Here is a 15,775-nt window from a genome sequence, read left to right on the forward strand (position 1 = left end):
ATTCCTTTCAATAACAGTGAATTTCTGATGTGTGAAGGAAGGTGATATGTATGAGAAAAATAACAGCTTGCTTATCTTCATGCTTATTGCTATTTGTGATCAAAGCATGAGGCAGTTGTGTAATAATCCTGTAGCTGCTGCATAAACAAACTGATTTCTCATGTAACTGGAAAGAACAATAAACGCAATACTATCTTTTATTCCTGAAGTTACTTTTTCTGCAAAAGGCTTTCCAACAATACAGAAGGAATGGCTTTTCTTGCCAGTCAAACACACCTATCTGTGAGATGCAACATGGCAGTTTTAGCACCATGCAGCAGAATTAATTTTTTTTAATTTCAGGGCAAAGAGAAACCTACCATACAGCTGAAATTGCGGGAAAGAGTTAGGGTAGACGAAGTAATTTATCCAAGCAGAATATGGATAAGAGATCTGGCTGTTATAGTCTTCTAAAGTGATTTTCTTCAAATACTTAGTAGTAAAATAAACAAACAGTACATCTGGATAGGTAACTTTGAAGAAAAGTGTAGTACTGGACTCCTTCCCAGGGAGGGAGGTGCAACAAATCCCAGATCCTGCAAGTCCTCACATACTGAGCTGTTCCAATAAAAATTAGAGATGCAGACATAAGATCAAAAGGACATAGTTGAAGAATTCTGCTTTGCCATCTCAGTTGGTAGGCCTAGTCTGGACAGCATGAGACACAGCAAGTTACCCTTCTATCAGGGATGCTTTTCTGCACTGAGGACTTTTCCACTTTGATTCTATACCTACGGCCCACTCATTCTCCTCTCCACTGTACATGTGGCATAAAGAAGGCAATGCGCCAAGCCCAGCTACAAACAGACAGCAAAATCAGAGGTATTTCAGATTATCATGTGAAGACTGGTTCTGAAACTTTGCTTTTAAATACTTTGACTCCTTTAAGTGTTGTCAAAGGAATGAGATTAAAAATAGACCTTAGCCCTGATGGCATCAGTAATTTAGAAACAATTCTACTGCTTTATATATAAGTTGTTTTTCATCTTCTTTCCTTGTTTGTTAGCACTAAAGGGCATGTGCGTGGTAACACAATCTTCATGTTTTATAAGTCTTCCTGTGCTTCTATTGCTTTACTCCCTAATCCAAAATCCTAATCTCCTGTGACATCCCTATTAGTTGCTCTGATCAAAATTCTGTTGCCACAGATGGAGGATTATGACATCAGGCAAGGAGTGTAAGCAGTAGGAGTAAATGAACTCTCTGAGGTCCTTTTATGATGCAAATGACCCATAATACTAAGGAGTGAGGCAAGGTGTAATAGCCAACATCTATGCTGTGCCATCACAACTGACTCTAAAGATGGCAGATCAGGCTTCAAGCTTCCTTGTGGTATTGTCAAGCTTTCAAAATTCCTCATTATTGGGTTTTTTTATTTTTCTTCTTTTTTTCCCCTCTGGCTACTGTGAAAGTGCTGTTCCCATATTCACAGTTGGTTACTGTAAAATACAATTCAGAAACCGTAATACTGGCCATGGATTCAAGTACTTCGGCTCTCTGGACTTGCTCACTATTAACACCTCAAGCCCACAAGTATGAGGCCTCATGCAGCCTTATTCCTTGAGTAGAGTCCTTTCTCTTGGGGCACCTAGACAAAGGATATGCCCATTGTCAAGTCCAGTTACTGATTAAAGAAGAGTGTAGGAAGAGTGGAGAATCATTGTCATTGAAAATGCTGTTCTGCTCTGCTTCTATATAATGATGTTTACAGTTGATACTGTATCAAGTTTGCATAGATTCACAGTTACTTTCTGGATTTATTTTTAAATATATGTGTATAACTTGCTTGTTTATATCTTTAGAACATTCATATTTGTGGTTAGAGATTAGATGGTGGGATAGTGATGTACAGGAAGAGGTATCAGTTTGTCATTCCTTATCCTCAGATAAGGAATCGTCAGAATTCCTTATCCTTGGACATTTTAGGCAAAATGACAAATAATATTCTATTTCAGGTTGTTAAATGTCATCCCTTCTTTTGCTGGGCCAGAGTAAGTCTGAAGCAAGTGTCAGATCACAACCTGATGCATGTGTATCTATATATTTATACCCATTTTTTACACGAGTAAAGGCAGGAGGGAAGTGTGTACATACATGTGCCTTCCAGCCCACACTGGAAAGTCTGTCAGCTCTGTTGTAATCTTGGAAGTGATCTGTTAACTTCACACTGTGCTACTGAGACCACTGGGATTTACATGGCTGCAAATGAGAGTCAAGTGGGTGGAAAGAAGAGGCGGAGGGGAGGAGAAAAGTGTTGAAAAATGCTGCTCAACTTTCCTTTAGTATGGCAACATGGGGTTTTCTTGCTGTGGCTGCTGCTGCTGCCTCTTTTCAGTAGGTGAATTTTCTTTCAGAGATTTTGTTGTTTTATTCTGTTATCCACACTTGTGCTTCTACCTAGAGGTTTTGAGTTTTGTAGGTTTGGTTTTTTTTAATAAAAAAATAAGGTTTTTTGTAGGTTTTTTAAATAAAAAACCTACAAACATTAAGTGAAACTCTGCCAACTGATTCACACATTCCTTCTCATTGCAGGAGAGATATCCTGCAAAGAAACACAGATAGCTAAAAAGCTACTGAAATTCACCTATTCTGTTCTCGCAGAGGGGAAAGGTGATCTGGTGGGAAGAGCAGGAACCTTGCACCAAAGTTATGACGGTCCCTTCCTGGCTTGGTCTTTGAATTGTAGGAGGATCATGTTCTGACATGAGGCTTCCAGTTAGATGTGGGTTCTACAAAGGCTTGTAAATATGGAAGTGCCCAGGTACACAATCTGAATACCAAAGAAATACTGAATACTTCAGTGAAATCATTATGGATGTTGTCAGATGGAGGTTGAAGAGTTTCATGTTAGCTAAAGATATTTGAAAATGCCGTCTCCATTTTGATCTGTCCTATCTCATGTATATAATACTGATGGTAGTGTTGATGTGATGAAGAAATAAGAGTGAAGACTAGGATAAGCCTCATGGAGTTGCTGTCATCTGTGATGACAGATGCTGGGAGGGGTTGAACAGTGGTTTCTTTGTCCTTGTGGTATTGTCCTAGACTGGAAGTGGCTAATAAACTGGTCTCAAGCAGCCTAGCCAGTTGATCCTCCTCTCTCTGCTTTATTTCTTTTGTTTCTTCTTCTTTTCCAACATTTGCAGGATACAGAATAGTAAATATGTCAAATGTATTTGTACATTTTATTTGAAGTACTGCACAACAGGAGTGGCATACCTTTGTCTAGAATGCTGAAGATAAAACACCTTCCCAGGAAGTAACTTCTAAACTCATGTTCTTGTAATCTATGACTTGCAGCTTCACACCTGTGCTCAGATGATTCAGCTACCTCCTTGTGGATGTCATACTAGCTGTCATTCAGATTCCCTCTGTTCTGAAGATCACTTTTTTGCCTATTGCTTGGATTTTGCCTTTGCAAGGTTTATCTGAGTAGGATAGCAACTGTTAGCTGCAAATCACAGAACAGTGAAAGGCTATTCTGTTAGTAGTGACTGCTTCCTTCTCTGCTTCTCTCAAAGGCATCAAACCACTCCAGAATAGAGAAGTGTTGTGGACTAATGTCATGCCCTTCTGGGGACTTTGTTGACGTGTTTCCAGAGGAACCTATGTAATACCACTGTTCACAGCTATAAAGCAAAACTGTAGCCAGCTGGGGCTTCAAAACTTCAGTTTTGGGGTTCTTTGGGTAGGATGAAGCATTGCTCGTGGGCTCATTTCCTAGCCTTCGTTTCCACCAGGGGATTAAACTTCTGGGAAAGCAGGACAACCTGGTCATGTTTGTTATCCTTGCATCACACCATATTTTATAGTAAACTTCTGTGAGCAAGCTTGGAACATATGACTTGGGCCTGTGTAACAGGGAATATGTTCCTGTTCCCTCTTCTTTCTTGCACTTTGTTACAGATTGCTGTTTTGTTGTGAAGTGTGCAGTTGTCTTTGTGCTCTTTCTTCCTGATTTTCTTGCATGTCCAGGAATGGAAAAATGTTTGGTTAGTGCTTTTTCTCTTCTGCATGAGGATCCTGATGGTAATGGTAGTGATTAATTGAAGCTTTTGTGGGCCTGACCAAAGTGATTCTCTCACCTTTATTTTACCCTTTTCTTGTCATCCCTTCTCCAGGACCAAGCACTACCTGCCAAGAAGATTCCTGTGCGAATCAGGGCATCTGTAATCAGCAATGGGAAGGCTTCACATGTGATTGCTCCATGACTTCATATTCTGGGAGCCAGTGTAACGACCGTAAGTAGACTTTTCCATTGTATTGCTGAATTCTGACATTTGGGTGCACAGAGAACACATGATGAGTCATTCTTTCAATTGCAATACAACTTTACCAGCGTCAAAGCCAAACTTTTTTTTCCTGGAAAGTTTGTATAAAGCATACAGCAGGTTATTTTCTTTTCTTATTAAAATGAAAATGTGCAATTCGGTATGTGTTGATTTTGTTTGTGGTTTTTTTCTTCTCTTTGAAAGCTGACTCAACCAGGCCAGTGGTGGTAATTGATGTTAACGGAATTCCTGGTTTAGAAGAACCAGGAATATTGTATGTAATATTTACATAGGTAAAAAATGGCTAGGTTTTCTGTACTGAATTATGCTTTGATATTTTTATTCAAACCTCGGTGAAAAAGATATGGAATGCCTGTAAAATGAGTAGTGTTCTACTGAAATACCTGCTGTATGCTAAGATGAAGTATTGGGTACTGTTTGCTAGAATGTTCAGTTAAAACCAGTGATCAGTTAAACATATGGCAGCACTGTTGTGCTTCTCAGCATATTGATTTGCTTTATCTCAAAACATTGAATGTTCTTCTTGGCCAATTGTTATTAAGATCTCTGATAAAATAATTGAATAAAACCCTTAAATCTTCCTTTAGGGGGCAGATAATCAGCTTTTTGACATTCCCTCTGCTCATCATGATTTGGCCTTTACTCCTGCCTGGAGGGAGCAGATCAGTTAAGCTCTACTGTCTGCCTACTGTTATTTTGGGTGACAGTCCCCTTCTCCCTCACTGCTCCAAGGCAGGGAACAAAGGAGCACATTATGAATGCTGTAGTAAGCACAACAGTAGGCTTCAATAATTTGGTTCATTGTGTGTGTAAATTTTAAAACCAGAGAAGATTCTTACAGTCCACTCTGACCACCTGCAGCTCAGAAGCTGCTGCTTTTCATTATTGGTGGTAAAATTTATTGGTGGTACCAGCAAAGTTCACTCAATATTGGTGTCTCAGCACTGTCATATTGCAACCCTTTCTCTAAAAGTCTGAGATGTGACTGAATTGATGGCACATATGACAAGCTGTTTAGCACATGGTGACAGTCTGTTTCTTCTGAAGGCTAAAAAGCCTGCTTTTCTGAGTAGTTTCTGTAGTGTTGCCTGCATTGGTCTCCCATTTCTCCCATCACAGTTCTCCCAAACAAATATTGGAAAGGCCTATCAACATTCATACTTTGATAGTGGCTGTATGAAAAAATTACTGTTGACGCAGATTTATAGACTGTAATGCCATGCCTGGTGTTTTGGGATGCTTTGGAATTCAGAATTACTTCTTTGGGTCCAGAAAAAAACGTTTCATATCGGAGTCACATGATCTAGTGCCAATTTTCTGCAGTTTTGTTTTGGTTTGTTTTTGTCAATTGGACACTCGCTTTCCCATTCTTAAACTACCTGTTCAGTCATTCAGTTTAGACTTGCTAAGCATAGCACACAAACGTGTTGTGTGAAAGAGGCACGTCCAGGAAATCTCTGATATTATTGATATAGGTTTGTTTCTAATGTGTTTGGCTTCACAGCTCCAGAATGTCACAGTGCCCTTGTTAAGCTGTTGCTAATGACTTAGAGAAGGCTCTGAAGTATCAGGAAGGTTCCTGTGTCTGTAATTGGGCATTTCTTGCTGCTTTTTAAAGTTGTCAGCTGGAAACCATGCAGAGCAGAGAGGGGAGAGTTTGATATGAGTGGGCGTGATGTGGGCAGCGTAGTAGCCAGTCTCTCAATGGCAGGCCTGGCTGGTGATTTAGAAATGCTCACAGGAGGATGTGGGTTTCAAAATGATCTGGAAAGGTAAGTCATGTGGACTCCTCCTGGAAGACAACAGGACTTCAACCAGGATCTTCAAAAAGTGCGTATAACATTTTTTGTGTTTTGGTTTGGTTTTGTTTTATTTATTTTTGTCTTTGTCATGTATCAGGACACTGAAAACAGAGTTCTACTCCTGATTCCCTGATACAGTTAGGAAGTGTTGTGAGTTCTGGAGAGGGATAAGGCTTAATTCCTATTGTACGCAAGTCTAATGGAAGTACAGAGATCAGTATGTTAATTGAAGTAAATACTCTTTAGACTGGATTTTAGTGCAAATAATGGCAGGGAGAGATACCTTCTGTGTAACCTGAAGCCTTTTATTTAGAAATGCATTAAGATCTTTGGTAGAATTTTTTTTTGTCCCCAGCGGTCTAATTCTATTAATTTAGTAGATGGCTGTTTCTACCTTCTGAGCAACTCGTGGTCTCCCACTGATGTAAATATGGAGTATTGAAGTAAATAGAACAGGTCTAGTTTTGCACAATGGAAACAGTAGTAAAAGAATGTCTTACTATATGTATTTTGCCTTTGCATTTCTATTAATCAACTTGAGTGTCCACACTGGAAAATTTGCATTTTCATGTGTTTGATGCAGAATATTTCAGTGCCTCTGAGACAGATAAATGAGACCTATGGTGTTTTCTTCAATTATTCTTGATGATCTCCTTAGATTATCCCAAATTAATTATTAGTAGATGTGATTTGTGTTTGGGTTTTTTAAATTATTTGCTGGGGTAAACTTTGCAAAGATATTTAGTCCTATCAATACTCAGGAAATCTTAGAGCACCAGTGTGTCTTTGCTTTTTAATTTTTGTCTCAGGACTGGACTGTTAATCTTCATAATTCAGGTGCAACTGGCTAGGAACTGCTGTTTCTGAAAGATGAAGGGGAAGCACGGGTGGCAGAGATGCATGCTGTACACCTATAGACATATTTATACATTCACCAGTATTGTTTAATAAGACAAGGACTTAAATTTCTCGTGGAAATTATGATAAAGCCTTTGATTTTATCCGTTGTGTAGCTATGTTTTAGTTGTTCTTTACACTGTAGAAACCAAGATTCCTTGGAATAAGAAATTGGAATAAGAAAAGCTCCAAGAAGAGCTTTTGATAACTTCAGTTCTGTAATCACAGTGATGCTTTCTAGCCAAGACATTTTTTTCCCCCTGACTTAAAAGGAAGGATATCAAAATTAGCAAAAAAAGTCTAAACCAAATACTTTAGAGTAAAGCACAAAGTATTTTTGATCAACTGAGGAAGACTGAAGCTGGCCTCTTTGCCACATGTGTGTTCTAGGTGAGATGCCAAGGATATCTGAACAGATCCATCCCTCTTGCATTAATACCCTTCTTTTTTACACTCTACTAAGTAACTGAATGAGTACCTAAGTGTATTGATGCTTCTGGAGCATTGTCTGTAAACTAGGTTGCAAAAAGGCAGTGGCAGAACTAGTTTCCCTCATGCCTGCTTAAATAGTGTGGCAGAACTGTCATTAGAAGAGACTGCTAGAAGGGGAAATGGCTAAATGAGTAACCCTTACTTTATGCTTTATTCTACTGTGTTCATGAGCCATTTGCACTCCAAACTTACTTTGCGCCACTGAGCAGTTAAGCTCATGCTCTCTGTGGCAGGATTCAGACCTCCAGTGAGGAGATCGACCCTATTCCCTCTCCCTTAGTATTTTGTGTTTTTCATCATCTGGGCCATCCAGACTTCATGACCTCCTTTAATGTCAATGCCAGCATACTCAGCTTGATTTACTTAGAGAACCCTCTTCATTGTTCATGTTTAATTATCACCCATTCGTTTCTAATGTGCCCAGCTTACTCACTTACTGAGTCAGAGAGCAAGAGGTTGCTAGTATGTAGAAAATAAATCTGCATAGACTTCATTAGGCATGCATGGCTAAACCAGTCAGCTGTTTAAATATCAGCACGCTTAGGGATTTGCCTTTGATACTACAGAGACATCCGCCCTACATGAAGCAAGAGTCACCTCCGATTTATCTTGAGTGAATCATACTTCATTACAGCAGGTCAGGCACTCTGCCTACTTCTTACTTCCCTCCTCATGCTTTGCTCTTGCTTACTTAGTGCTCTTTTACATGTTATAACTAGTGTTTTCTGGCTGATGGCTCATTTCCAGTTCCTAACCTAAGCCTTTGGTGTTTGCTGACTGTGAAAGACTTTATCCTCTGAGAACTGGGATAAAAAGGAAGGGAAATGCAACTGTGTGCTTTAGTACATGATGTAAATTGTACCATTGTGATTTGGGTTATAAACCCTGCTTTCACCCTTCTTACCACTGTTTACTTTCATTTGCACTGCAGCTCCAGGAACTGTAACATCTTTAGGGCAAGGATCTGGTGCTACTTCTTATTAAAGCACCATGCACTTTTCTGATGCTTAGTAATAGCCCACTACATAATTGCCTTAGCACTTCAGTGGTTTAAGAATGCTCATTGGTTTTCAGTGTACTGAAAGGCATTTTCCTGCCCCTAAGTAACAGCTGTAAAACATCAGATCAGACTGCAGATCAAGAGCTTGTTTGCCCCTTTTTCCCTTTGGGAGTCATCTGGAATAGGCAGTGCTGTCAACATTAGAAGGAGAAATTTGTGCGTCCTTGTTTGGGTGAGAAAGAGGGAATTTGAGTGACAGGTGCTTCCTGGAATTGCTTCATCTGCCCCTTCCAGCTTCTCAGGGTGCCCTGACATAAAAATGTTTAATGTCAAGCTAGCCAGTGTCATTTAAGTGTTTAATTGTGAAAGCTAGCCAACTTTATCCTTTTGTGATCCCCAAAATGCAGATAGGTCTCTAGTGAGTAATTTAATTTGGATTCCTTCAACAGCTTGGCAGAAGGAGCATTTAGAATGAGAGCTGCAATCAGTCATTGATATCTGTGCACACCTGCCTGCTGTCAGCACATAAGCTGTGGTCCAGCCATGCTACAGACTTCAATAGCATGGAAGGAGAGGGACTTTTTACAGGTGGGAGTGATTACAGCTTCTGTTATCAACCTCTGAGCAGTTCAGTTAATTCTCTTCCTGACACTGCTCAGCAGCTATACCATTTTCATAAGCGTGTCACAGAAGGCTTTTGCCATAATTGTGTTGCTTGTGATCTCTGTTCTCTCTGACAGTATTTTTTTCTTAATGTGATACTTTTTGGTAGTCATGGCAATAATTATAACTTTTCATCTTAAAACTAGCTGAGTGAGTAGTACTGTGTCCTACGTATTTTGTCCCATGAAAAAGCTGACCTCTGAAACGGTTCCTTCTGTAATGGCACACCCAGGGTGTAAGCATTGATAAGACATTGATGTAAGTTGATGACAGTAGCAGAAATATTACACAGCAGAATAGGAGCCTCTGTTTGTTCTGTTACCCCAAGCTCCATTTCTTAATGATGATCTCTAAGCACATCTTTCAACTAGATGTAAGATAATAAATTAAGTGTTCTAAATTGTCAAGTGTAACAAGGATTTGATTAATTTTAGATGTAGATTTTTCCTTGTAATATCCTGCACGTTTATATTTAAGAAGCAGTAAATGTAAAAACTCAGGAAAACACTAAAACAAACTTCAACCGTCAATTTTACTCTTTAAAGATTCTTTTCTTCTTAGAGCAGCTTCTCCACAGAAGATGATGGAGTACTAAATTTGGAAGATAATGACAAATATGTGTAGAGTTGGATTCTATGGTCAAAAGTCATCCTGAGCTTGAGGACCTTTATTTTAAGTGGATTTTTTTTTTCACGTAATGCTGTGAAACTTTTATCCTCAATTGTGTTGTCCAAATACTTCCAATAATCTCACAATAACTATGGTTTCATCAGCGTGAGGTATTTTGAGTGCCACGTGGTATGCAGCTAATACCTGTACTTTTGCAGAGAAGAGAAAAAAAATCCTTGCAAAATCCTGCTTGTCTTTCAGCTGTTGCTGTTGATCTGCAACAGGATACCCCAGCCACCAGTCCAGGTGAAAGCACAGCTGACTTTGATCATTGCCTCCAATCCTCTATGAGTCTGTTATAACTGGCAGAATGGATTATGAAAAAGTGATTCCCATACTGAGTCTACTATCCTGCATGGAAGCTCTGACTTGCAATAATTTTTAATCCATTTTTTGCCTCAGCTGGGTTTTGTGTGCTCTCCCGTCTTCGCAGTACCCAACTGAGTTAGATATCTGTGCTTTTAAGTGATTGCTCTAAGTCTGATGTGTCATAAGTGGAGTGTAATGGTGTTGATGAGAGGGGGTAGGGTTCACTTAGTGCTTTCCTAGACAGCATGGAGCTGTCTGCTGCAGCACACACCATATTGCCTTCTTATTCCTGTTGGGTCCTCAAGGTGATTATTGTTTATTTCCCAGGCCGTCTACATAGAAAACAGTTTGCAAAGAGGAGCCTACATTAATGGCTGAGAATAAATAAGCAAAGATTGATCTTTTGTATTTTATGGGCTAGTCTTTGTGGTAGCATTTATAAATACAAAGTAAGTATTTTAATTTCAGTGAGGTAACTTGAGATTTATGCCCATATTGGCAGATCAAAATCTGGGATGGGATTCTCAGAGTCCACATATCAAGTATGTCTAATTGTTTTGTATTTAAGACACATATATATGTTTTTATACCTTAGACTGAAAGCTGCCTTTAAGATTACAGTCATTATGTGGACAAATCTATGTAATAAAATATTTACAGGGTGTGGGTAGCTAAGAGAATGCCAATGTACAGAGAGATTCAGGCAGTGCTGCAATTTTTAAACTTTTTCTTCTTGCTGGCTTTTGAACCTTTAAGTCTGGGGCTACTTAAGGGACAAGGCTGGGGTCAGTAGGGAGAGGGACAGATCTTTTATGCTTACTCTGTTTTTCACAATGGAAATTGTTAACAGATAAACAAAGGCAGGAGGAGTCAGAGGGCTTGAAAGAGATTCTTTGTTCACGATCCAGACTACCTAATGTACTAATTATTTCCTGTCATTGACAGAAGGCTACCTATTGATCTCCACTGGAGTTTAGCTGTATATAGGAATATACCTTTATTACATTGCAATCTTGTTACTCAGGAGCTGGTATAATAATCTCAGCTGTAGAACACTGGGGATTAGATGAAAAACCTTGACTAAAGTTATCTTAATAATGATCCCTGAGGAGCAGATTGCAACTGGCTGCTTGGGTACCTGTGAAACAAGCTTTGTGCAAGGGAGCATATTTTGGATTTCATTATCTTTGTGAGGGTGTTTCGTTGTGTATTGACATCCAAGGCCTGCGAAAACACCAGGAGTGGAGTCTGGGACTTCAGTTCCCTTTTGCTGTCCTTAGAGATTTTGGGTCACAAAAGAATTTCTCTGATGATGGAAGGAAATAGACTTTTCATTAAAAATCCCAAGTATAATTATATAACATGAATTCCATTGGGGTGTAAATGTTAACTGAAACCCCAGTTAGCTAACAGCTGTCCACAGAAGAAAAAGCTTTCAAATCTGTGAATGTCATTTCAATCTCTTGGGTGCATAAAGTGCTGGTGAAAATTTTAAATGGGTGGTAGTTTAATCAGTGAAAACTGCACATTTAGGGCAAGCAAAACTTTTCCTATATCAGTGAAAATCTTAGAATAACTCAACAGAAAAAAAAATGAAGGAATAAGGAAGCAGGATGTGGCTGATTTCATTATTTTCAAAACAAATTTCAGAATTTATTGACTGCATCAAAAGGTTGAATTTATTTTTAATATTAGCAGAGAACATTTAAAAACCTAAGAAAGAAGAAAATTAATCTTAGTTTAAAAGTGTTGACCTAAGTTAGCTCATCTTCCTCTGCCTAGGTTTATTATTGAATCAGCTGCTGTGCTGTGATTTCCTGAGGCTCTTCCCAGACTTCTGTGTTGGAGATAAGCAGCATGGGCCTGTGGTGGCCTCCCTGGCCTGGAAGATGCCTTTCAGATGCTTCAGTTGCCAGTAGGGTACTTGAGAGGGTAATCTTGGGCAGGATGGGGAAAGAGAGTAGAAAATTACACCATCCCTAGGAAAACAGAGTTTGATCTTTGTAGTGTGCTTTTGTTCAGGTGTCTCTAAGCCTCATCCCAAGAGTAGTTGTGCTCACGTCTATTGAGTAACTGTCTCAGATAACATAACTGACCTCTAGTCCAGAGTGTCTTGACTAGACTCTGCTTTAGTAATACAACTGCCAAATGTAAGCATATTTTTCTTCCGAAGAGACTCTGGTATGTTTATTTTGAAGGAATTGTGGTTGGAGCTCTGTTCTTCCTCTTGTCTCTGATCTGAAACCTAATTGCATTGCTTGACCACAGCAAAGCTGGTGTCAGGTTTGCTGGCTTCCCATAACTATCTGTCATATTTGTTTTCTTTCTTTTTTTTTTTCCTTTTTCAGATTCACTAAATGACCTTCTGTCTGTTACAATTCTGCCCTCTGATCTCAGGCAAATGATGAAGATAGATAGCAATATCACAAACCATCCATCACGCAGTTTGTAGGTCCCTTGGAGACATCTGTGTCTTAAAGAGTTCCTCTGTCACAGGTAGTTTTATAATTGAAGACCACAAAATGCAGAAGAGATGGCTAATATCAGTATTTCTTTTTACTGCTGGGGACTTCAGCAGTCAGGTGTCTTTCACTTGGAAATGCAGACTGTCATGAGAAGTGCCTGTGCACTGGGGTTTAGATTATGGATCCAAGCACGTTATAGAAGGCAGCGCTACTGCTGACATCAGCAAAGACTCATTCTTCTGCTTTGCTGTTGTAACGCCAGACTGGTTGTGTTACCAGTGCAGAATGAACTGAGCAGACCTGGCTTTCGAGCCCTTGCTCTGTGTGAATGAGCAGAAGTTCTCAGAAGCAGTGACTGTGGATCTGACTGCTGGCAAATGGTTGCAGGTGCTCCAGCTATGCAACGTGGGACAGGAGAAAGTCTGGTTGAGGGAGTGTAGGTGTCTGTGAGAGAGAGAAATACCAGTATGTATCTTGAGGTCAATGGGCATAATATTTGACTTCAGAAAACATGAAAGGTTACCTAATGGGGCATGATTTTGATCTCTTGTAACCATACTGTCAGCTGTGCAGAATATATATCTGGTAGATGAGTTGCTATGCATAGATACCTGAAATACTTGTCTGACCTATTGCTAAGTTGTGCACATTTGCATGGTATGTTAAACTAGGTAGGGCACCATATTAATCCTACATGCTATATGATGCTGAAGCATATAGTGCTGTAGCATGGAGAACATCCTGTGTATTCATCTCATTATAGTTATTTGAACGCTGAAAACTGAGGTTAGACAGAATTGTCTATACTTCCTGTTGTTAAGCACAAATCGTAAGAATTAGGTATTTGTACTGTCATAAAAAAACCAAACAACCATAAACAAACAAACAAACTCCCCCAAACCACCGGTCTGTTTTCTCCTTTTTTTCTGCATGCTTTTGCACTTGTTACCAGTAGTGAATTTACTCTGCACTTGTCCCAGCTGGAAGAGGTTAGAGGCTTTAATCCCTTACCTCACCTTACTGAAATAGAGATACTTCTGATGGACACTTGAAACATGAATTTGTGCTTTGTCTTAAGCGAAGTATCCTCAGAGAGATCCCCGCTTGGCTGTAGAATTGCTACTGGTAGCTCATGTGCGTGGAATATCGATAGTTCAAGTCATTTAAACTTAATTTAGGCACACCAGAGAACGTACTTAGCCCAAATATCACACTTGAGAGACCTGTGCTAAACTCATTATGGTATCTATTCAAAATGCATAGACAATATATTGTAGTGCTTTCTGTTTTAAAAATCTTTCATCCTGGAGAGCAGGATAAACTAAGAAAAATCTTTGAAGTATTTGCTAAAGTGGAGCTAGGTATAGCACAATACTTTAGATGGAGCTGAAAGTAAGAACAACTATATCCTCCTCCACAGAGACCCCTGTATTTGCGTACCTCCTTTAGAAGCCAGGACATTTTAATGCTTTCTGTCGCAGATTTGAATTTCTACCTGTCAATGAAATAGAAACTAATCAAGTCGTCATGCTTTCAGTGGTGCCTGGACATCCTTATTTATGACCAGTAAGATGTGAACCAGCTGGCTAACTTAAGTTTCTCCTTCTCAGATGCTCTGCAAAGATACCTCCACCTTTGGCAACAAATACTTAAAAGGGTTGAATAGCTGCTTTTCTCAGTCTCCTTCTTTTTCTAAATGGAAAAGGGCTTTTTTCTTTTCCAGTACTAAATAGGTGGAACAATAGGTTGTTAGTCCTGGCAGGTTTATTATTTAGAGACTTGTTTTCTTTGCCCACTTTAAGCACAGGAGATTCACGCTTGTGAGAATAGGGTGCTCACAGCTGTGCCAGGCCTGCTGGCAAATAACATTCAGTACAGATGGTTGTCTGCCCACACTCTATTTATGAAGAGGCCCCCAGTGTTTATGTTAACGGTGATGAGTTTGAGAGATAAAAATAGGGAGTTGTTTGTTGTTCATTTGTTCTTTATAGATCTGCAGTGAACTTTTTTTATAAAGCACAAATTCGATAGAGAGATTTGTTAACTTTCTAGAAGAGCAGGCTGTCAAAAAGCCAAGCTGCAGATGTCTGAAGTGCTGAAATCCTTATTCCTTGTTTCTTATACTTCTTCCATTCACTCCACAAGATGGTGCTGTGTTCCCACAGACCCCAGACATATTTTACTTGACTTTTTCCAGGCCCTTGGTGGGTATTTAGACTATGAAAACCTGAAATGAAGTTAGAAATAATTTCTATCTTCCAGTTGCCTTTTCTCCTCTCCAAATTAATCTCAAAAAGAGGTTTTCCATAATCACCTAAGGTTTTGTATAGTCCTCTGCAGTTTACATCTTCCTTGATATTTACTGAGTCCTGAGGCTTTGCCATGATTTAAGGGGGTTTAGGTCACCATCCGGAGGCTACTTGAAGATGCCAGAGTTTCAGAGCAGCCATACTAAATAGCAGACAGAAGAGCTGAGACTGTGTTGTCGTGTCTGTGATTGTTCCATGTTGATAGCCTGCTGAGTTAGGAAGATGTCTGCATGTTGCAGGGGTCTGCCTAGTTCTACATTTATTTATTCATTTGAGTCTTGTGCTAAATGTTCCAGGGCTTCAGCCCTGGAAACTCAAATTATCTAATCTTGTAATTTAAAAGAACTAGCAGTTCTGGTCTTCTCATTCTCCTATCATATCCTTTCCTATTTGTGGAAGCTGTGGTTTTGGGAGCTATTGTGTGTTTTATTTCTTCTGCTTTCAATTAGATTTGGAGTAAAGAAATACTGGAGATACTGTCCTTGCGAGGAGGAAAGATGGGCAGCTGGTCTTTGGAAAGGCCGAAGTCCACCAAGCTTCTGCCACAAGGTGGAAAGAGACTTCTGGAAAAAAAAGAAGGAAAGTCACTTTTCACAAACTGGCTGGGGTATTAGCCTGGGTCACTAAAGTGAGTTTTCTGTCAGTGTGGAAAGTAATAGAAGTGACTCATTAGTTATTTTTGAAGTCATGGATAAAGAACTTCCATTTGTTCTTCAGAACAGATTCTTTCTTTACAGAAACAGTTGTTTTCATCCATGGCATGACCTTGGAGTCTGCCATTTTAGCTTCTTGATTATCACTCCTGTCTTTGTGTGTTGTAGATGTGTGCTCAGCGTCT

The 15,775-nt window shown here is 39.5% G+C and overlaps 1 protein-coding gene across 3 annotated transcripts in view; it reads left to right on the forward strand.

Moving 5' to 3' along the window:
• LOC113987441 (neurexin-3-beta) overlaps nt 1–15,775 on the forward strand; it is a 562,088-nt gene that overhangs the window by 18,999 nt on the left and 527,314 nt on the right. For all 3 annotated transcript variants that reach the window (XM_039384773.1, XM_039384772.1, XM_039384774.1), the window contains exon 5: nt 4,161–4,280. In XM_039384773.1, the coding sequence (XP_039240707.1) occupies nt 4,161–4,280 (120 nt within the window). The remainder of the gene's footprint in view (nt 1–4,160; nt 4,281–15,775) is intronic.

Source organism: Pipra filicauda, unplaced genomic scaffold (assembly GCF_003945595.2).
Source record: "Pipra filicauda isolate LSUMZ 115617 unplaced genomic scaffold, ASM394559v2 scaffold372_size707771_pilon, whole genome shotgun sequence".
NCBI lineage: Eukaryota > Metazoa > Chordata > Aves > Passeriformes > Pipridae > Pipra > Pipra filicauda.